Genomic DNA, 23,777 nt, shown 5'->3' with positions numbered 1-23,777 from the left:
AGGACATTCCTAATTTTAACCTTGCTGAATGTAACAGGCATTTTTGCACCAGCTATTAAGAACAGCTAGTATAGAGGATAAGGCTGGCATAAAATTATTTAGCAAGCACATGCTAGCTATTCCAGTTTGAAATCTACCAAACTATAAAATCAGGGAGGAAATAAAAAGTTGAAGATGGAGTTGTTGTTCCTCAGGATGAGAGAAAAATGTCTTACCAAAAGAGGGATTAGGCACTCACTTAACTCTATATGGAGAACATCCTTCTCAGGCTAGGTAGAAGATGAGGAAGAGCATTATCAAAGGCTGACCAGGCCACTGGGAGACCAAAAGGAGAGCGAAAAGGATTTAGGAAGAAAGCCAGAAGAAAATCTTCTGGGTCTGACTAGGTAAGTGAATCTAAGGCCATGTACCAAAGATATGCTATCCACTATACCAACATGGAGCTGGTGACAAAATATCTGAAGACATTTGAAACCCAGAAAAATGTATAAAAAATATGGTAACAAAGCAAATTAAAACCAAACTTCCAAGGGTAAAATCTCCTCAGATCTGAAATCCAAGGTACTCACTTTTCTAATTCTGTGCATTATTAGAAAAAAATAAAAAGTAACAAATGTAAAGATTTGTTTTATTTTCTACTGGGGGAAGAAGGAGGATAAATAGAACTGTTTTCCAATTTGCTCTCCACTGTATACACACATACCCACACGCATACATCACATACACACCAAAAATACCCCAACAAAAAAACAAAACAGAAAACAGAATCAAACACCAAAACACCCTCAAACTGCACCAATACTTCGTATTTTGACCAAAAGAATAGATCCTGGGAGGAAGTGCAAAATGCAAAATCAAATGACCGAAAAATGCTGAACAAACAGCATTATCAATATACAAAATATTTATATTACTGAACTAGTAACAGTTGATGTTCTCCATGTCTGTAAAACTTTGGAACCACATAGCTGATTTGTTAAATCTAGTCCATGCCAGTTTCCAAACTCCAGAAAAAATTTTAGTTAGCTTCATTCTTTGATGCCTCATCAAAATTTTCTACGAGATCTGGAGGAAAAAAAAAGTAAATGAGTTAAAGATACAAAAGAAGAGAAAGAGGTAAATGAAATTCCTAACTTCTAAACCTAATAAAAACCAAATTGTGGCTATTAAAATTAGCCTGAAAACATAGAGGACAAGAAGAAGAAATTAACTGGTGGTATTTCACTAATAATGCTTCATTTATCTGCTTTTAAAATACTAATCCTAAGGAAATGTTAGTCCTTTTTTGTCTGAGCAAACTCAGATGAACAGCATTTTCGTATGTCAATCACAATTCCCATGGAAATCATGTAACGGTAACTATGCAAATTTAAAATCACTGTGATTCTAATTTAACAAATGCAGGCAACAGAGCTTTTGTGACAATTTCTGATTCTAAGTTCTAAATGGGAAGACTTTTATTCTTTTTCTTTAGATTGTATCCATACTATTGTGAATCAATTTAAATTCACGAGTTCACCATCAAAAAAAACTGTAAGTCATTATAAAATGAATTAAATGAGATAAGCAGGCTGCTAAAAATCTTAGTGCTAAAGAAATGTCTCTTACCTGGAACATCATCATCCTCTTCATCAATGTCTTCTGGTTTTGGTGCTTTGCTATCCAACACTACAAAACATTTTAGAATTAGTTCTTAAGAACAAAGGCCTTTAATAGAACACTTATATTGTTTATTCTTTTCTCCTGTCTAAATCTTATAATAGTTGTTCAGAAAAAGCTAAAAAGATTGTCTGACCTAATACCATATTTTTTACTTAACACTAAAATCAGTAACACTTTAACTTTATTAGGTATATACTAAATACAGCTGGCAGTTTCAGTGGGCAGTGAGGGTAAAATTTATTTGGAAAGTGAAATAATTCTGATGGCTGGAATAAAAAGATACTACAGTTAATTTATTTTATAAATTTCATATGCTTAAATTTAAAAAAATCAATATTCAAGACTTTCCATCTCTTCTGATATAAGGAAGTATTCAGCCATATAGTATTGGCACTGATAAAAAAGGCTCTTGGATTTTGAGGGGTGACAAGACATTTGAAACCAGGGCTATTGTGGAAATTCAGAACTTATAGTTGCCATGCCTGTAGTTCAATCAACAATATTAAACAAAAATACAGTTCTCTCCTAACAGTATCTTCTTCTTGTAATTAGTCAGAAGTGAATATCATGGGGAGCCTGGGTGGCTCAATGGGTTAAGCCGCTGCCTTCAGCTCAGGTCATGATCTCAGGGTCCTGGGATCGAGTCCCACATCTCTGCTCAGCAGGGAGCCTGCTTCTCTCTCTCTCTCTCTCTGCCTGCCTCTCCATCTACTTGTGATTTCTCTCTGTCAAATAAATAAATAAAATCTTAAAAAAAAAAAAAAAAAAAAAGAAGTGAATATCAGGGGCGCCTGGGTGGGTCAGACCCTGGGCATCTGCCTTCAGCTAAGGTCGTGATCCCAGAGTCCTGGGATCCAGGCCTCATTGAGCTCTCTGCTCAGCAGGAAGCCTGCTTCTCCCTCTTCCACTCCACCTGCTTGTGTTCCCTATCTTGCTGTGTCTCTGTCAAATAATAAATAAAATCTTAAAAAAAAAAAAAAAAAGTGAATATCAAATGCTGTCTGTAAAATGTGGTCTACAGACCTTTTAGGTAATTACAACTCTATTACCAAAATGTATCCATATATTCTATAAGCTACACTGCACCATTATTAAAGAAATAAATTCAAAGATTTATGAAGCATATGAGTAACATTCTGTATGTAAAATTTACATACAAATAAATCCTTCCAGTATAAAATGGACCTTTTAACTCATTAGGTTCTTTAGATTACAGCGAAGGAAGGATACTGAACGGAAATACCTACCTTGCCGTGGGAACTGTTCAGCTAACTTCCTAAGACTTGTTAAGCTGTCAGCACCAAGCTGACTTAATATTCCAGGAAGCATTTCTGTGATTGGTTTGGCTTCTGCATGACCAGTAATTGCAAAGGTGTTAGCAGAAAGGGAAGCTTGGACTTTGGGATTGTTGAAATGAATAACTGTCCCATCATCTTTAATCATGTTCACCTGTATGATCATAGAAGAAAAATATACTCACATATCTGGTACAACTAAAACATTATCTGTTTAAATAACAACTTAGCCAATTATGGTGTTTTTGTTTTTAAAAACAATCCCAAGGTAGTAATTGTCTAAGCAGTAGATAATGGGTGGAAAAAGACCCTAGCAGCAACAAAATAAAATGGGGTAGACAGCACAAATTACTAGGATGGTCAAGAAACATTTTATTACAGAATCTAGATTTTAAATTCAAAGACTTTTGCTACTATGAGAAAGAAGTTCATGCCATATTTTAAAAATAATGGAATTATCAGCTAAGAACTGGCTTCTTAATAAAATTACCCACTGTCTTACCCGATTTACACCACTAAACTAAATTGGTACATCTGGTGGGTGGGACAGCATCTTTCTCTTAGGTGACACATTGTAAAGGGTAATAGTGTATGGTAAAAAATAACCACTGAAAATCCATAAAGAACACTCAGAAATTTAACCAGATGTTTCATTCCTCTCAACACTTAGTAAATCTACAAAAATTTCAGTTTGTTCTCATATCATTCTTTATAAAAGATTTTGTCAGTTCCTCTAACTCTTATGTATAGCTTCTCAACAACCTTCAATAAGCCTTGTAAATGTCAAAGAGGCTCTCCAACCCACTTGCCTGGCCACCTGAACATGCTTCATCAATCACTGGGAAACCTTTAAAATCATCCTCACATTGTTTTGGTAGCTTTCACCACATGAATTGACTGTTTCAGATTCAATTTTATCCACTGCCTGAAAAGGAAGGTTAAACATGTGCTATTTAAAAATTATTTTTCTCTCTCACTCATGCACTTTCTTATTATGTTTTAGTAAAGCTGAATTTGCATAAGTTAAATGTTTGAATAATGTGATTCCACTAGTAGTTAATTCCACTGTGTAAGTTACCTTGATGGTAACATGCTTATTTTAGAAAAAGGTTAGGAGAGTTAACTCTTGGCTACTTTAGAAGCATTTCATGATCCATCCAAAAACTGCCCTTGTCAAAATCAAGCAGAGATGCGGTGTTCTCCATGGTCAGTGGAAGTGGGAGATCATCACCACTGATAGCACCAGAAAGGAAGGGGAATAAAGGGCTTCTAAATTTCAGGCATACCTGGAACACAGAGAAAGAAGGCAAATCCTCTGGAAAAAAATTGCAACTAAGATCTACAAGTAATTTCCTAGGTTTCTCTGACAAAAATCACTATCTGAATTCTATACCGTTCCCTCTATCCATATTTTAATTAAGGTTCTATTATACATATTACACCCAGTAAGCATTCAATCCAGCTGTTCTGAACAAATACCATTGTGAGTTAAAAACAATTTATACTGACTTTACAGAAAGAGAAATTATATAGTTCTGAAGATAATTATAGTTTAGGTAGAAAAGTTTAACAGTAAAGTGGCTGAAAATTTGGAAGAGGAAGGACTTGAGAAGGAGGTGGCATAGTGGATATGGAATGGAATGTTCTGCATCTATCCTAGAATGGGAAAAGAATAAAGATATGGTAGGACTCTATATTCTAAATTAAGACCAAATCTCTATAATACATCTAGGAATGAAAAGAGTCTGAAATATTAGAATCTGAGATATTTATTATTTATAAATGTTAAAATCACAAGAGATTTGAAATCAATATTGGTCCAAAAGTCAGGCCATGTATTTGTTGAAAGAGGTTTTCTAGTTCAAATCCCTTTTAGAGAAATAAATACTAAAGACAAAAGCTCTTGTTTAAGCAACATATCCAAGGACAAATAGTTACATGCAAACCTAGAACTTGAGTGTGGGTCCCCGAATTTCTGTTTAGTTTCCTTCCTCATTCTTAAAAATGTTTATTTCCCTACAAAAATTCAATTCTGTGACCTTGTGAAAGCTTGCCAGAGAATTATTTATCTCAAAATACAGGCTAAATGGAGAATGCAAAAAAATGCAACACAGATATATACATAATATATATCTTATTGGCTACAAAACAAGCAAGAAGCCCTAGCCCTGGCCAAATCATGAATTTTCCTGTGTTTAAGATTCTTTACCAAAGGCTAAAAGTTAGGTCCTATTTTACAACCTGATAAAGGTCTTTGTAGTTTAAATTGAGTTTAGTGTGAAAAGCAGGATGAATTCCATCTAAGGCTGTGAAATAGAAATAAATTTAAATATGGTTATTTTAAATAGGGTTGCACAAAAGTTGTAGCTCTGTGAATAAAAAGGTCCAAAAAGGAGTGGAGAGTTTAGTTAATTTTAGAAATGAGAATTAAATTTTAGAAGTTAAAGGCTAGAATATTTTCTTTCTACCATTCCTTCCTCTCTACTGAGCAAATAACATGGTTATATAAGGCTCCTAGATGCAAGCTATTAGACTATCAAAGGATGAATTGTTGGGTTGAGCAAGATCAGTTAGACACTTCCCCCACCAAAGGAAGGGATAAGGAACTTGTTAAATTCCCAAAGCAAACTGTACGCATTTCATATGAAGACTTCACTTTTTCTAGTGATTTTACTGCTGTGTGTTCCACATAAGTGGTAAAATCTACATACGTATAAAAATAAAGAGCACACAAGGAAACAGACTATTAACCTAGCCACTGTACCAGCTCAGGTCTTTTCCCAATCAAATAACCCTTTTATATCAAAATGTTTTTTCCACTTTAACAGGTAGCTGAAGGTAAAGGATGCTACTTGAGCAATGGAGGAAGTAGCATTTTTGAGACCCTAGTGCACACCACCAGATAGATGCCCTTGCTCTTATTTTTTGCTTGAGTAATGCTGACATGTTTTGTAGTTATCGAAAATATTATCTCACATGCCTAGTACAATTACATATGCTGTTTTCACTGTTTAGAAGAACCCTTTTCTTTTCCACGTTGCAAATTCCCATTTATACAAGACTTGGATCAGATGCTTCTTTCTCTGTAAAAATTTAGGATTCTTTGTGCACTTCCTGCACCTCATGGGTATTGCAAATATATGGAATTATCTTGTAGTGTAATTGTGTTTGCAAGTCTTTGACTTTATTAGAAGGTGAACACTTTCTGATCAGAGACCATGCCTTACTAGACATAGTATGCCCCCAAGTGTCCAGTACGTAACAGTCACTCAAATGTGCCAAATGAATGGGACACCTCAAATTCAATTTATTTTAAAATCTTGGATGCTGTCAGACTTCAACTCTCCAAATGCTAAAGGGTCATCTCAAATTTAGAAATAGCTCCAGTAGTTCTCTTAATGAAGATGCTGAGAACCTCCTGAGCTATATCTTAGCCTTGACTTTTCTTATTGTTCAGACTTTTCAGAATCAGCCTGAATGCCCTACAGCATTCAGGAGCATTTAAGTCATTCTTGGCAACTGCTGGGTGGCCCCATTATGCTGTTATCAAAACCAGCAAAGGCTGACCTCTGAGGAGGTCACATATATTATCACAGCAACCTTCTATCTGGTAAATCTGATGTGTGCTTTAATCCTACACAACAATACGTTTTTATGGCTCTAGGAGGCTCACAAATTTATCACTGACTCTACAGCTCTTGCTGATAACTGCCCTCTCAGTTCACAGAGGAAGTTGAAATTCTTCCATGTGATTTTTTGGGTATCTAAGTCCCCACTAGGCTGGCTAGCTGCGGTTCTGAGAATTGACATTGTCTTAAAAATCAAGTTTTACTGCTACTCCTTCCTTTATGTAGTGGCATTTATTTATCTACTTATTTTTAAAAGACTGCATTTTTAAATAATCTCCACACCCAACATGGGGCTTGAACTCACAACCCCGAGGATCAAGAGTTGTATGCTCTACCAACTGAACTAGCTAACTGCCCCTGTAATGGCATTTAAATGTTTATCAGGAAATTCACCTTTTATTGCCTTACTCCTGTATCTTAATGGGGTGAAATAATAGACATTTTAAGAAAAAAGGACATAGCGTCTGGGGTTTTGTGAGGCTAAGGGAGGTAAAAGTTTGAAAATTATGGCCTTGGTGCATACTTCCATAAGTATCTTTCACAATCAGTCCTTTTAAGCTTAGCACCTGCTTATTTCTAAAGGCTAGTATGAACATAATCTATTATTGTTGATATGAAATAAAGCTAACAGCTGTAATTAAACTGTACAATATGCTGGGATCATTTTCTCTTATGCTTTGGAGGCAAGAGTCTGATGAGATGGATTCTTCACAGCTATGCTATAGATAGTATAAAATGACACAACTATTTGAAAAGCAATTTGGCAACATGAAAAATTCTAAAATGTTCATGCTCGTTCAGCCACTAACTGTATATCCAAGAATCTTTCTGAAGGAAATTAGAGATAAAGATACATATTATGTATATTGAAACCAAACATGTGATTCTTTTATTATCAAAGCATCATAATGTATTATAAATTATAATGTATTATAATAATGTATAATAATGTATTATGTATAATGTATTATAAATTAAGAAATGTTAAATTATGGTATATCCATTGGAACATATGCAGACATCTACACTGTTGATTAAGAAGAAGTTGTTTGTTTGTTTGTTTAAAGATTTTATTTATTTATTTGACAGAGATCACAAGTAGGCAGAGAGAGAGGAGGAAGCAGATTCCCTGCTGAGCAGAGAACCCGATGTGAAGCTGGATCCCAGGACTCTGAGATCATGACCTGAGCCGAAAGCAGAGGCTTTAACCCACTGAGCCACCCAGGTGCCCCTGTTTTGTTTTGTTTTTAAGATTTATGTAGTTATTTTAGAGACAGAGAGCGAGAGACCATAAGCAGGAGGGGCAGAGGAAGAGGGAGAGAGAATCCAAAACAGACTTCATGCTGAGTCTGAAGCCCATCATGGGGCTTGATCTCATGACACTGATATCATGGCCTGAGCCCAAACCAAGAGTTGGATGTTTAACTCACTGTACCACCCAGGTGCCCCAAGAAGAGTTTTTTAATGATATGAAACAATTTTCATAATATAATGCTATTTGGGGGGAAAAATTCTGAATTGTGCATCTAACTACAGTCTCAAACATGTTAAAAGTACATGCATCCAAAGATAGGAAGGAAAGAAAAAGCTAATAGTAGTTGTTTCTGGGTAGTGGGGATTATGATCAAATGTTCGTAGCTTTTTATCTTCTGTATACCCATAACTTCCTATAATGACAATATATATTTTTAAAGATTTTATTTATTTGTTTATTTATTTGAGAGAAAGAGAGAGAGAGAGACCACAAATATGTGAGCAGGGGAAGGACCAGAGAGGAGAAGGCAAGAATCTCAAGCAGACTCTGCACCGAGCATGGAGCCCGACATTGGGCTTGATTCCATCACTCTGCAATCATGACCTGAGCTGTAACCAAGAGTCAGAGACTCAACCAACTGAGCCACCCAGGCACCCTGACAACAAAATATTTTTATATTGGAAGGGGGATGCTATTTTAAAAAACAGAAAATGTTCATCAACAGATGAATGGATAAATGTGGTATTATCCATACAATGGAATATTATTCAGCTATAAAAGGAGTGAAATTCTGATACATGCTAAAACATGGATGAACCTTGAAAACATTATGCTAAATGAAGTATGCTAGACACAAAACAAATATTGTATTACACAAAATATTTACAACAGGCATATCCACGGAGACAAAGAATAGGTTACGGGCTATCAAGTTGGGGAAGGGGGAATGAAAAGTTATTGCTTAATGGATATAGAGTTTTGGTTTGGGATGATAAAAAATTTTGGAAATAGGGGCACCGGGGTGTCTCAGTCAGTTAAGTGTCCGCCTTCAGCTTAAGTCATGATCCCAGGGTCCTGGGATTAAGCCCAAGTGTTGGGACTTTCTGTTCAGTGGGGAGCCTGCTTGTCCCTCTCCCTCTGCCTGCTGCTCTCCCTGCTTGTGTTCTCTGTCAAGTAAATAAATAAAATCTTTAAAAAAATTAAAAAAAAAATTTTTGGAAATAGATAATAGTTGTGGTTGCACAACACTGTAAATATAGTACTACTGAACTGTACTCAAAAATGGTTAAAATGACAAATTTTATGCTGCATATATTTACTACAATAAAAAAATAGTAAAAAAAACCCCCCAAAATCAGGATCTTAAAAGAAAAAGTGAGGCTGCTATGATAGGATAAGGTAAGTGGGACATGGTATTTCCCTTTTACTCTCCTGTACTCAGAGCTGTCTACACATTGCCACCTGAGGCTCTGGTTGGAGGAAGAAAGAATTGTAGTTAAGGGTCAACCAAGGTTCTCCTTCTGGTATAAGTGGTTCAGGAAAAGTAAGAACCAGGAAAAGGAAAATATAAACAGTAAAACTTATGAGGACAATTATAAAATTTACATTCTCAGCCCTAAGTGTTTTCCTGAGCTCCAGTGTCCTATGGCTAACTTTTTTTCTTTTTAATAAGTAATCTCTATGCCCAACATGGGGCTTGAACTCACAATCCTAACATCGAGTTGTATGTGCCACTGAATAAGCCAGCCAGGCACCCCAATGTCTAACTTCTTGAGAACAATTCCATCTCAAATAATCAGTATCCCTTAAACTTAATAGGCCCCAAATAAACTCATCATGAGAGCATGCTACAGACTATAATGAATCAACAAGGTCCCTGCTATCAAGTTCTTATAATCTGAAAAAAAAAAAAAAAAAAAAAAAAAAGACTAATTGGTTAATAAGTAACCATTATACCCCACAATATGAGGTTGTCATTAGTAAATGTATTACAGCAGAGCAACTTAAGCTAAGGGCAATGGAAGTAGAAAGGGGTTGATTAATTAATCAGACCTGGAAATAAAGGAAAAGTTCCAGAGGCAGAATCATATCCTAGTTACTTACAACAGAAGATGCCCTCTGAATATAAAACTCTATGAAGCAACTAGGCCATCTAGATCAAAGATTCCAATTTTTGATGACACTGCTTACCAAATAAATTTGATAAAATCAGTAACTTCTGAGAAATAGAACAGATCCCACTGTTGACAGATTTATGTTATCAGGTAAAGACAGGTAACAGCATGGTCGCTATATTCAACTAGATTCTAGATTACCAAAAAAGAAGCACATCCAAATACCTTCAAATGTTATAGCATATAAAACATTTTTAGAAATTTAGATTATAAATTTGGATTTTGGAATTTTGGATTATAAATCTTCTGGGGTCTGCCTAGGAATTCCTTCGTAAAACCTAGGCTTTTGTATGAAACAGTCTCTGACACTCCAGTACCCTTACTTTTTGCCAGCTTTGCATTTCTCTGTCTTTGGTAACATGTAAAAGAAATCTATCTATGACTTATAATTTATTATACGAAATCAACAAACTAATGAATACATCAAAGACCAGAGAAACGTGTCTTAATCCAAATAGTCCTTCAGTTTTTTAAAGTTTCTAAAGAGTACATAAATTAAACTTTGGGAGAGGGAAAAAAATCACCAATACCAACAACTTAGAAAGTAAGATTAGAACTTTACTTGGCAGAAGTATATTCCATGAATTTTTGGAATCTATCACTGATTTCCCTGTTCCCCACCCACCAAACTGAATACTTTCTACTTGTTTGATGTTTTGAAGGTCTAAGTACAGAAAACACAGTAATATTATTTTTTGTTTTACAAGAATGGCAATGGTGTCTTCTCTTTTTGGAAGTTTTTATCTGCTTTTCTAAAAGTGCTGAAAAACAGAAAGAGTACTTTCCTCAAAGGTCAGGACTTTTTTTTTTTTTTTTAAAGTAAACTCTATATCCAACGTGGGGCTCAAACTCATGTCCCCAATATCAAGAGTTCCCTGCTCTACTAAGCCAGCCAGGTGCCCCAGAATTTGGCACTCTGAAACAAGTTTCAGACATTCCAAATAAAAGATGACAAAATTGTAATTAATGTGTTTCTTCTATGCTGATATATTTTTTTCACATCTTAGTGTTTCTGAAAACTTCTGTACAACTTTTCATGTTTATATTTTTTAAAAAAAATTATTTATTTATTTGACAGATAGAGATCACAAGTAGGTAGAGAGGCAGGCAGAGAGAGAGGAGGAAACAGGCTCCCTGCTGTGCAGAGAGCCCGATGCAGGGCTCAATCCCAGAACCCTGAGATCATGACCTGAGCCCAAGGCAGAGGCTTAACCCACTGAGCCACCCAGGTGCCCCTTTTCATGTTTACATTTAATGCAGTAGTTTCTTTTCTCATTCCAAGAGCTGTTTTTAAACCAAATGTGTCATCATTTTCTTTAAAAATTTTTTGAAAAAAACTCTACGTTAAACTTAGTAACACAAACATAATGTTTGAGGCAAGCTAGGTTATATATAGTATACTAGATATTCCTACACAAAATCTGCCAAGTGTTATATAAAGTACAAGTATCTTAGCTCTCAAAAAACCAATTTTAGAAAGAGGGAAAGAAGGAAAAAAGTAAAACTCCTCCCATCTTAGCTTCAAATATTCAGAAATTTTATAGCTGTTACCTTACATTGTTGATGATCTTTATGCATATTTTCTCTTTAGTCTGTGAGGGCTGGAAGACATCATACACACATACAGGGTTGGGGTGCAATGAGTGTGTGTATGTGCTTATTATGTAGCACTAATTTTCTTTTCTTTTTTTAAAGATTTATTTGGGAGGGAAGGGGAGAGAGAGGGAGACAGAGAGACAGTGACTGAGACAGAAGGAGCAGGGGGAGCGGCAAACAGACTCCTCGCTGAGCATGATCCCAGGACTCTTCATGATCCAGGGCCTGAAGTTTAACATTTAACCGACTGGGCCACCCAGGCGCCCCAGTAGCATTAATTTTCTGTGCTATGACTCCTCAAAAAGCTAGAAATGCCATCAGTAGTAGCTACAAAAGGAATTCACACCACAGTTTAATAAATGCTATAATAAAATAAATACAGGACATTATAAAGGCACACAGGAAAAGCATCTGACCCTTCTTTACGCAAATGTGTTAAGTGTGTTACCAGGAAGGCTTCTGGGAGAAATAATGCCTGCATTAAGACCTGAAAAAAGGGGCGCCTAGGTGGCTCAGTGGGTTAAGGCCTCTGCTCAGGTCATGATCCCAGTGTTCTGGGATCGAAAAAAAAAATTCTTAAAAAAAAAAAAAAAAAAAAAAAGACCTGAAAAAAGAGAAACATCCATGTCTTTGGAAATACTGATAGGGATTTCTTTTATATGTAATGGTGTAACTAATTCTGCATGGTATGTGTTCAATAATACAGGGTATAAGGCAGATACTTTCTTTCTCTGGTGATGGTGGGGGTTTGAGGGATAAAGAGGGGAGCAGGAGGAGAGGAAAAGGCCAAGAGAGGATGTAAGAAAGTGCAACTGAAAAGACCAAAAGCAGGATAAAACTGACAAAAAGAATGAACTCGGTTTTAACACTTAGACTCTAACACTTACTAGCTAAGTGATCTTGGGCAGGTACCTAATTCTGTCTCTGCTTTCTTCTCCGTAGCCAGTAACAACTGACTCAAAGAGATATAGTGAATCTGAAATGGGATAATATGTTTATCTTGTTATCTAATTAATTTCCCTATTAGACTGTAAGCTCCAAAGAACAGAGATTCTGAATAATAACTTATGAACTACTATCTAGCAAGTCCTTGGCAAATTGCTTGGCACACAGTAGATGTCCACCAAGAATATTGACTATCAATACTTTATTAGCAACTACAAAAATACCATCACTTCAGCAATGCACTGTAACAAATTTGGTTGTATTCTGAAAAGATCAAAGACTGTTAACTAATTGGTTTTCTTATTATAAAAATCATTTATAAAGTTAATGCTATCTGACCACAAAGAGTTTTATTAATCATAACCATAAAGTGTCCCAGTTTGTTTTCTGAACAAAAACAAACATTTAGAAAAACATGCCCTTGGAGATATTACATAGTTAAATCTATACTTCAAAGAGGTATAAATAGAAACTTTTCCTCTCTCTAAAGAGGTATTTTTCAACCAAGGGTGACTTTGTCCCCTAGGGGGCATGTGAAAAAATCTGAGGACATTTTTGGTTGTCATAACTCTGCAGGGAGGGTGTGTGTGTGTGTGTGTGTATATGTGTGTGTGTATATGTGTGTGTGTGTACATATAGTGGGGCTACTGGTATCTAGTGTGTAGAGGCCAGGGAAGCTGCTTAAACATCCTACAATACACATGACAGTTCCCACAATAAAAACTAGCTGGTTCAAAATGTCAATAGTGCTGAGGTGGCAGGGCAGGGAGGGGGTAGGGGGAGTCAGAGAGTAGAAATGCATGCAAGGTTGTAAGATGGCCAGAACATTTATAAGTTGTTTATGTTTAAGGGGCGCCTGGGTGGCTCAGTGGGTTAAAGCTTCTGCCTTCGGCTCAGGTCATGATCTCAGGGTCCTGGAATCAAGCCCCACATTGGGCTCTCTGCTCAGCGGGGAGCCTGCTTCCCCCTCTCTCTCTGCCTGTTGCTCTGTCTACTTGTGATCTCTGTCAAATAAACAAATAAAATCTTTAAAAAAAAAAGTTGTTTAGGTTATCAGAGTTATTGTCTATTATTGCAATTTACTCTTTTTTTTTAACCAAGATTTATTTGGATTTTTTTAAAGAGAGGTTTAGACGGTTTTTTCCTCATATATACCCCAGATAAAGAGAATGATCTCTCTGAGAATTATTTTGAGGTCAATAAAAATATATAAAAACTTACAATAGCTCAGAAGAAAAAAATGCATATAAAATGCTTAATTTCAAGACTTGCAAACGAAGTTCTAATCTTTATCAGAGTAGAAATGCACAGGTACATTAAGCAAAAAGGAAGAAAGATACACGTGTCTTACATTTTCTACCATTTTATCAGTATACTAATTTTGAAAGTACAAAACAGACTTAAATGATGTGTTAATATTTATTCATATATGCACAGTAGGAGGAACATGTGGCCATTTCACTGCCTCTTCTCTGGTACTCTGCTATTTATTAGTGATCCTTGCCTCCACATTATCTCTGATCTGTTTTATAGCACATGGGCACGAATGATCTGTTAAAAATTGTGAGGTGGTACCATACATAGTAATGATATTAAATATAATTTAACTTAAACATTCAATTTAATTTATGGCAGTGAAAATTTAAACATTGGTTACTATCAGAAATGGAATTATCAGGTAGGAGTGAATTTAGATGGTAACAGGTCATAAAGAGCTGATGTTATCATTTTTCTTGCGCATCTTTTGAAATAACATCCTTTGGCTTCATATTTAAGAAAAGTAGTATCACCAAAATATAATGAGATGATTTAAAAAGGTTAACCAATAATTTCCAGAAAAGGTATAATAACAAATCCAATCCATGTAAAGCTATTGCTAGAGCTTCTTGATTGAGGTAATAAAAAGATACTGTTGAGTAAAAAGGGAAAAAAAATCCACCTTATTTGAAGAAATCTTGGAGTTTATTTCTATATTATTAGGAAAAAATAACTTATTTTACAAGAAAATTTAAAAGCAGTTCCATAATTTTGTCACATATGCCAAATTCTTTGAGACAGAAAAATATGAATTCCTTATCTGTCAACTAAAATCATTTTTTTTGATCATCCATTTTTATACAATAAGCAAATTCAACACCTAGTCCTTCGGACACCTGGCTGACAATATCTGATTCTTCTAAGCTGATATTTTTCATCTGAAAAGTGTAGATAATTATCTATCAATGTGCTATTTGTTCACATAATTTAACCATTTACAAAATGACCATACCTCTTCAATACCAGCTATATTATTCACAGCCAGTTTTTTTAGAGAACTCTGGAGTTTTTTGTCATCAGCTGTAGCTGTTCTATGTACCACCTTCTTCTTTCTGCGAGCTGTACCCTGAAAAATAACCAAACAGAAGTATTAGGATGCTTTGCATCTTGGCAAGTGTAGTCAGTCACATGTCTTCCTATTCCCAATACTCTAATTAAAACCCACATAAGAAATTGCTGACTTAATACTAATGACCAAGAAGACTGCTCAGAGTTGTGTTAGCCTAACCAGATTTTTGACGGTCAGTTCTAGTCAGTTCTTATTTTTTCTAATATCCATTTATCATTTCCACATATCATGTTTCAAAAGTTTTCAATAATAAAACAATACAATTGTGTTTTATGACAACTTCCAAATATTACAAGGAATGCTTTTTTATAGTACCTGCCACCCCCTGACAATAAAGTTAAATCTAAAGATATTCTGAAACTTTGAAGATTCTGACATAATTAAGAATCAAATGCCTACAACTGAGTGTTCTACATTCCTAGAATCTAGGAATGAAAACAATCAAGTTCTTACTTCAAGGAGCATACATTACAGTGGGATGGAAAAGTCAATAAATACATGAATGAATTAGATCTTTTCAAATGGGATATGGGTATTAAGGCAAAAAACCCCAGCACAGTACTAAGAGTATTTATTGGGTGGGCGCAGAGCAGTACTTTATTGTTCAGGGAGGACCCTCTGAAGAGGTGACATTATGAGCTGAGATCCAAGCAGAATGAAACAAGAGTGAACCTATTGTTTCTACAGAGAGAAAACAGGTCAGTCATGGTTTTGGCAGACTGTACAAAGGGGAAGGAGGAGGAAAATGCAATCAGAAAGATAGGAAAGGGCCAAATCACGTAGCCTAGAATGCCATGGGTAGGAGTTGGATTTTATTCTAATTGTAATACGAAGGTTTTAAGCATGGGAATGATTTATCTCATTTATGATTTTTACAGATGACTAAAGTTGCTGTAAATAATGAACTATAATGAGATCAATCAGGAAGCTACTGCAGTCTTGATGAGAGATAAGAGTTCTGGCAGTGGAGATGGTGAGAGCTTAGACTCTCTGAAGAACCAACATGCTCATGGATTGGACGTGGGATATGAGGAAAAAAGAAATCTAGAATGATGCTCAGGATATTGGCCTGAGCAAATAGTTTGACAATTATACTATTCACTGAGATAGAAAGAGCTCGTTTTTAAATGGATACTTTGAAACTTTAGATATATATTTCCACTGAAAAACTATTTAAGGGGCATCTGGGTGGCTCAGTGGGTTAAGCCTCTGCCTTTGGCTCAGGTCATGATCTCAGGGTCCTGGGATCAAGCCCCACGTGGGGCTCTCTGCTCAGCAGGGTGCATACCTACCCTCACCCCGCCCTGCCCGCCTCTCTGCCTGCTTGTGATCTCTGTCAAATAAATAAATAAAATCTTTAAAAAAATGAAAGAAAGAAAAGAAAAACTATTTAAAATAAATTCCGGGACCAATTTAAAAGAAAATATAACCTAAAGCAGAAATAAAATGTTACCAAAAGAAGCCTAAGCGTTGAGGGCTAAATCTTTCTGAGTCCTGGAAGGAGGAAAGGAAGGGAGTTTTCCATCTCTGGGTACCTCCTGAAGTACTCAGGGAATCAGCTTTATAGAGAGTAGGCAGGGGCTTCAGCCTCAGCAATGCTGGAGGGAGTGGAAGAATGTTCTGTGAGTAGCAGCAAAGGTTGTGACAAAATCCAGTTGTTGAAGGATGGACTAGAGGTGACTATTTTCACAGATGGTCATTTATTTGAGAAATGTTCCTAACTCAGGGGAAGCTCAACTGCTTGCTGTATGCCTCAAATGAAATGATTCTCAGGTACCTCAAATTTGACATGTCTAAAAGCTTGAGTCCATGAAACTATTCCTCCTATATTTCCTAAGTTTTATAGCTGGGGGTACCACCATCTACCTAATCTTTATTTCTCTTCATATAAATTATGTCATTCCAACTCCCAAATTTGTGTTCCATATAAAGCAACAGTCTCTCAACTGTTCTCCTCTATGCCAAACTTTCATTTCATTCCTTTCTCCATGTTGCCAGCACCTATCGTTCTAAAATGATTGTTCTTAAAATCTTTCAGTAGTTGCCCCCTGCCTATAAAATCCTATACTCCATGGATGCCAGGGTGGCTCGGTTGGGCAACTGCCTTCAGCTCAGGTCATGATCCTGGAGTCCTGGGACTATGTCCCGCATCAGGCTCCCTGCTCAGTGGGGAGCCTACTTTTCCCTCTGATCCTCCCCCCTCTCATGCTCTCTCAAATAAATAAATCTTTAAAAAAAAAAAAAAAAATCCCGGGTGTGCCTGGGTGGCTCAGTGGGTTAAAGCCTCTGCCTTCAGCTCAGGTCATGATCCCAGGGTCCTGGGATTGAGCCCCACATCGGGCTCTCTGCTCAGCGGGGAGCCTGCTTCCCTGTCTTTCTCTCTGCCTGCCTCTCTGCCCACTTGTAATCTCTGTCTGTCAAATAAATAAATAAAATCTTAAAAAAAAAATCCCATACGCCATAGTATGACATATAAGACTATGATACAACCCCCAATTCCCTGGTTGTTTCATCATTCTTTATCCATTATATAGTCTAAACTCTAACTATACCAAACTAAAGCAAGCCATTCCATTAAGCGCCAAGCTACCACAGCATCTTAAGTGCCTTAGAAAGCATGAGAATGACGATCCCCTTTTCCCTCTACCCACTTACCCTCACCTATCTAACTAGTGATAAATTCTTGTTCTCCAAATCTCAGCTCAGTGATGAGTTCCTTGTCCCTCCTAGGCAAGAGCACCTTGTACCTCATTTTAACATTTATTATTCTGTAGTGTAATTGTAAGCATGTCTCTCTTCCAAGCTAAGCTGTGTCAAGAGAAGAAAATCTTGAGTAGTTTCTCTACTATGTGTCTGGAACATAGTAGGTACATAGTAAACTAGTTTTATTTACCACCTGGTTTAAAATATGTAATAGTGCTGAACCAAGCTCTTCCAGGTACATTCTATGGTTCCTGAATATACCTAGATTTTGCATTGGTTCATTACCTTATACTTGATGCTACAGTGTGACCACTTTGGTTACATGAATGTGTTAATATGACTCCAGAGTCCTATAACTGTATCACTATGGAAGGAGAAAATAAGTCACTTCTTCCCTTCCCCTACTATCTCCTTCCCTAGGAGCTATGGTTACCATCATAGTAAATGAAAAGTAGAGTTGCTACATAAGTGTCCTACCTACCCTCTTCCCAGGTCTGAACTGAGTACTATTCTCACTTTTCCTTTTACGAAGATTGTTTTGGGCAGAGATAAGGGCAGAGTACTCTCCTTGAGCTGGGGGCTAGAACTGAAGGGAATCAAAGATTCTCAGGATGAACTCTTCCTCAGGCTTCAAAGTACATGGAATAAGAATGTCTGTGCTCATATTGACCAACACAGAAGAACAGGCAGGAATTTGGGAGGAAAACCTAGCAATGGACAAAACACACAATCAGCTTGAGCATTTCCAGTTAAACCTAATAAACCTAGCTGTACAAGTAGGTATATCCAGTCAAGATGAGGTAACCTCAACATCTGGGATGTCCTGCAAAAGAGTCTAACATAACAATCGCTATCGTTTATTAAGTATGCATGCTGTGCCAGACACCATGTTAGGCATTTCATAAGTATTACTTTAATCCTCAGATGCATCTATTTCTGTTCTGCAGATGGAAAGATGGAAGCCTAACAAGGTCAGATAACTTGTTCATGTCACATAACTACCAGATGTTAAGAGGATTCAAACAAAGGTGGCTATTTCCATTGCACCACCAGACAGAAGTTTTCTAGTTACCTCTTTTAAATCTAGACAAGTTATTTTCAAATTGGAATGTGGTTTGATCTTGATAAAAGATTTTAAATTTTCAATGACCACAAATCCAAAATAATACTACTATCTGGCAATAATACATTTTCCTCTCAATTTTTCTTATGCCACACTCACCTTGCCCCCTATCCGGACCTGAGCCTGAAGTTTGGCTAACTTTTCTTGATTCATGCTGTTGGTAAATCTAGGGGGGGAAAAATAGATTTGTTAAAGTCACTGTTTTACCAAAATAAAATAACTGTTTATGCAACAGTACCTTCTGGCTCACTAGGCTTGCAATATGCGTCACCATTATGATCATATTAATACTGTCTCTATATTCTTAATAAGTATTAAAAACTCGTTCTAGCTTTATAAACCAGATATTAAGAGAACCAAAATTAAATAAGACCACAAGGGAGACAAATATACGAACAGAAAACAGAATGGGACTCAAAGTTACCTATTTGAAGATCCCTCCTTAAAAACAAAATTCACGGGGCTCCTGGGTGGCTCAGTTGGTTAAGCAGTTAAACATCTGCCTTCAGCTCAGGTCATGATCCCAGGGTCCTGGGATGGAGGCCCGCAGGTCAGGCTACCTACTCAGCGGGAAGCCTGCTTCCTCCTCTCCCTCTACCCTTCCCCCCTGCTCATGTGCATGCTCTCTCTCTGAAATAATGAATAAAATCTTAAAAAAAAAAAAAAAACCCACATCAAAATTCATTTTGTTGGCATTCAGTAAAACCTACCCAATTATAAAATCTCTAGACAAGCCAGTTTTTTCCCCCAGAGATTTTTACAGCAGAGCAGTTACCAAATGTTATTAGCACAACCTTTAAGCAGACTTTTTCCTCCCAAATCATAAATGAACCATATATAACCTTGTAACCATAAATAGACCCCCCCCCAAAGAAACCTGGACAAAGAAGAAATTCAACAATAGGCTGTCTAGCTGTCAAGATATGAGGTAGTCATATCTTTTATTCAAGGTCAGATGGTATGTTAATAACAGGAAAAGAAAGCCAGATTTTTCAGACATTCAGCACTTTAGCAGCCCCTTCCACAGAGTTCATTCAATATTTTGCACTGATATAGTATGTCACACTGGTCAAGATATTCCTGCATACACGGTAAAATGCTTCACTGCACAATTTGATAAAAAAAATCTCTGCTACATTAACTCTAAATCTTTGTGTGTTTAGTGGGGAGGAGATTCTTAAATATAAGCTTTTTAAGGCTAATTTTGATTTTGAAAATTCTAAGAAAATTGTAAAGTCATAAATCCTAATCTGATCAGTGATATTCCTACTAAAGAAAACAGTTCTTAAATTTATAATGGGTTGTAACATTCCACACTATATAAACAAATACAAGCCAAGGTTAAGGGGCATCTGGGTGACTCAGCTTGTTAATTGTCTGCCTTTGGCTCAGGTCATGATCCCCAAGTCCCTGGATTGAGCCCTGCTTCAGGATCCCTCCTCAGTGGGGAGTGTGCTTCTCCCTTGCTCATGCTCTCTCTCCCTCTCTCTCTCAAATAAATAAATAAAAATCTTTAATAATAACAATTAAAAAAAAAAAGCCAAGGTTAAAAATCTTGTTTTACTCGTTCTGTGGACCAACAGATTATTACTAAGATTTGAGAGAGGGAATAAAAACTTTTACGGCCAATTCTCTAACTGCTTTATAATTATCATTCACATGACAAAGATAATGTCTTTCAAAGATGAAAGAGAATCAAAGATTATATAAGCACTATTCTGTATTCTGACACTGGACTTTAGCAGTAACCTGTATATACACATGCTTCAAGCTAAATAAAGTCCAGCTCCCAAACAACATTCAGAATTTATGATTCCTCAATCTTTGCCCATCGCTGTATCACAATGCTCAGCAGCTAAAAACTCCTTTACAGGAGGAATACAAAGCCAGAAGGCTTAGGTGTGTGACAATCTCAACTCAGCCACAGACCCACAGACTTAAAAATTGCTGATGCAAATTCCAATGTCTATATTCAATATCCACAGAAAAGGACAAATATTCACTTTCCCCAAAGGAACGTGGCCCCAAAAGTACAGTGAACTAACAAAGAACCTAAAAATTTTTTTACAAAAAAGGGGCTAAGTGAAAATATTAGAACTAGACACGGTAAATCTGAGACTCTTCTGCATTTTGAAGTACCAATCCCCAAGAGAAGAGATGGAAGACAGGAGAGACTGAAGTCAAGATGAAGAGCCTTGACTTGTTTGAAACAAAAGAAAAACCAAAATTAACTCTTTATCAATGTGTAGATGAAAGAACAGATTCCATTCTATGTAATCAGTACAACAGAAAACTTGTTCCCAAAACTTATCTCAGAGAAAAACCATTTTAGGGAAGTTGTAAACTCAAGGAGGGTGAAAGGTTGTCCTTTGTCCACTAGCATGTTGGGGTGTGTGGAGTTGTAGTAGTAAAGAGGATTGGACTCAGTCTATAAGAGATGAGATGCCAAGCTCAGAATCTAAACTAGACCTCAAAGATCACTTGATTTAATTCTCTATTCCTCAATCAACCTTTACTTCATTATACCCAATATTTCTGTTTTGTATGTGAGGCCATCTCAAATACCCACAAGCAACAGTAGGGCAGAAATAAATTGTAAACAAATAAAATAGATCATCTCTCTCCTAATTTAATAGATTTGGAAATGAGGGTCCAAAAGGGAGAAGTCACTTCCTACACCCAAAAGGCAGAAGTAACTTCCTAAGAACATAAATTACTGAATTCTTCCTTGGGGACCCTAGGGTCATTTAATCCTTTACTCAAGGACTCAAGAAAGGTGTAATGAGATCATAATCAGTATTTATTGAGTGCCTAAGTTCTAAGCATTATGGTAGGCACTTTCACCATGTTTACATATCCTGTTTACACACGGATAAAATAACTTCAACCTTTAGTCCTAACTTTTTATTATGTGGGGTATCTCTAAGAGAGGCACAAACTTTGGAATCAAAAGGATCAAGGTTCTACTACTTAGGACTTCGGAAAGGCATTTTACTTTCTGAACTTGTGTTCCTTCTGCATTAGAAAAGGTTTTAACACCACACATCTCATACGGTTGTTTTAAGGATTAAAGGTTAAGTTATTGAGCACAGGGTATGCCTCACTGTAGATACTCAAAAACTGGTAACTATTGTTACCACTCCCGAGGGGACAGCTATGGTGTTAAGTGAAAGAACGTGGGAACGGAAGTTGAAACCGCCATTCACTAGCAGTGTAACAGGGTGCCCGTCGGTCAATCAATTTCCTGACAGCCTACTATGCTTCAGGCAGTGTGATGGGGCTATCGAGATGGTCAAGGCAATTTCTCAGGGAGGGAACAGAACTGTAAACAAATACTGCCATTACGAGGTGAAGAGAGCTGTAACGGAATTCAGTCCCAAGCGCGTCGGGGCTGCTAACCTCAGTTTCCCTATCTGTAGAGTGGGAGGATCAAAGGAGACTACAACAGATAGCTGTTGTCACAGCACTGTTGTTGTGAATAAAAAAGAGTAACGGGAGAGAGGCGGGGGACCACCCGCCTCCTGGGACTGAATCTGGGCGGCAACAGCGCGGGCCCCCACAGGGAGCGGTGGTGCTGGGGACCTTCCCTCAGGTGCCGACCCCCAGCTGCGCCGCCGGTAACCGACAAGCCAAGCCAGCCGCCTCCGCCCCCACTCGGCGCGCCACGGCGGAAGTGGCAGCCCGAGTGGTTGGCGGGTGTCGGAAGAAGAGGGCGGGGGGAGACCGTGCGCAGCGGCCTATGGCCGTGGAGTGGCGGGACCGCCGGGGGTCTCACCTGAAGCAGGGAGGGTCCTCCAACAACAGCACGCGGCAAGAGCAAGATGGCTGCCTCAGTCGAGACAGAGAAAGACGACGGCAACAGCAGCGGCGGGAGCGGGGCCCACGTGATACAAGCAGCTCCGCCTCTCTCTCTCTCTCTCTCTCACAGGAGCAGCCTATCCCGGGGAACGCATTTATGAACTACAAAACCCAGGCTGCTCTGCGCCTCCCAATAGAAATGCGGCAGGTGCAGGTGGCCGCACTGCATTCTGGAGCTTGCAGTCTCCTGAGAATTCCATTGTGTCTGTGCCTACAAATTTGTAGGGATTCTAATAAAAAAGAGGTGTGTATTTTTGTTTGGGTGTGTACTTTTGTCACGTTATCTTTCACTAAGCATTAACTCCGCACTGTCGGACTCAACTAGTGTGGACTCATTAGTATGGAGACTCAGCCAGTCTCTGAGCGAGGAGACGGGAAATTTTGATCTGTTTGTTGTTTAAAAAACAAAACAAAACAAAACAAAACTGAGAAAGAAATAATTAACCCAGAAAGCTTAAAAACAACTAGACAAGCAGATTTAACCAGAAAAGCTTTACGCTTTAAATGCCTGCAGTGACTTTTGTCCTGGTTCCCCGAAGAGCTAGATCAGTTTTGCAATAAGAATCCGAAGTTTGGTTTTCTCGGAGCTTGCATCAGTTGGTTGCATCATCCCTGAGTGGAAGAACTGCGGCTGTAAGGAAAAATAAGTCCAGCGCTGCTTCTCCAGCAGGAAAAGGGCATTCTTGTTAAGGCTCAAGACCAGGCACTGCAGAACAGGTTTGCCAGGTCTCGTGGCCCGGGCAGGTACTTAAGAATGAAATCCGGTTGTCTAGTCTTTTTTTTTTTTTATTTGCAGAGCAAGAAAGGGGAGACCAATGGCAACGCGCCCACTGTTGGGAACTGCTGACTTCACCGATCAATAATTAGCTCTGTGAATATTAAGTGCAGCGGTTCTTGGTGGGGAGGGGCTCGCTTGCAGGCCGACGCAAACAGCACTGGTTCTCCCGAGCCCTCTTCCCGTACCCCACCCCCGCTATCTCCTCCACCTTTTCCCTCCCGGTCTTCCGACAGAACACCCAGAATTGAGGGGAAGCAGCTTGCGCTGGAGAGCAACTCGCACACCCTTCGACGTGATCTGCACCTTTAAACTTACTCCATCTCAAACCGGGCCCCGGAGGCACCACCCACATCCGTCTAACATCACTTCCTCC

The 23,777-nt window shown here is 37.8% G+C and overlaps 1 protein-coding gene across 1 annotated transcript; it reads right to left on the bottom strand.

Moving 5' to 3' along the window:
- Positions 1 to 611: 611 nt before the first annotated feature.
- On the bottom strand, positions 612 to 22,616 carry BTF3L4 (basic transcription factor 3 like 4). Its single transcript, XM_044238225.1, has 6 exons — positions 22,544 to 22,616; positions 18,868 to 18,934; positions 14,826 to 14,939; positions 2,910 to 3,111; positions 1,609 to 1,668; positions 612 to 1,065 (listed from the first exon to the last, which is right to left on the bottom strand). Exons 2-6 carry the CDS (start codon positions 18,919 to 18,921, stop codon positions 1,019 to 1,021), a joined length of 477 nt encoding a protein of 158 aa, XP_044094160.1. The 5' UTR covers positions 18,922 to 18,934; positions 22,544 to 22,616; the 3' UTR covers positions 612 to 1,018.
- Positions 22,617 to 23,777: the final 1,161 nt, after the last annotated feature.

Source organism: Neovison vison, chromosome 2, assembly GCF_020171115.1.
Source record: "Neovison vison isolate M4711 chromosome 2, ASM_NN_V1, whole genome shotgun sequence".
NCBI classification, from domain to species: Eukaryota; Metazoa; Chordata; class Mammalia; order Carnivora; family Mustelidae; genus Neogale; species Neogale vison.
Note: the sequence above shows the minus strand (reverse complement) of the source record. Positions and strands in the feature narration are given on the sequence as shown.

Bases quoted from the DNA above. Each gene is read 5' to 3' on its own strand.
- BTF3L4 (XM_044238225.1), bottom strand. From the start codon at position 18,921: ATGAATCAAGAAAAGTTAGCCAAACTTCAGGCTCAGGTCCGGATAGGG. The intron at 3,112-14,825 runs GTATGGTCATTT...ATGATCATACAG, and splicing joins ATATAGCTGGTATTGAAGAG to GTGAACATGATTAAAGATGA. The intron at 1,669-2,909 runs GTAGGTATTTCC...AATGTTTTGTAG, and splicing joins TGAACAGTTCCCACGGCAAG to TGTTGGATAGCAAAGCACCA.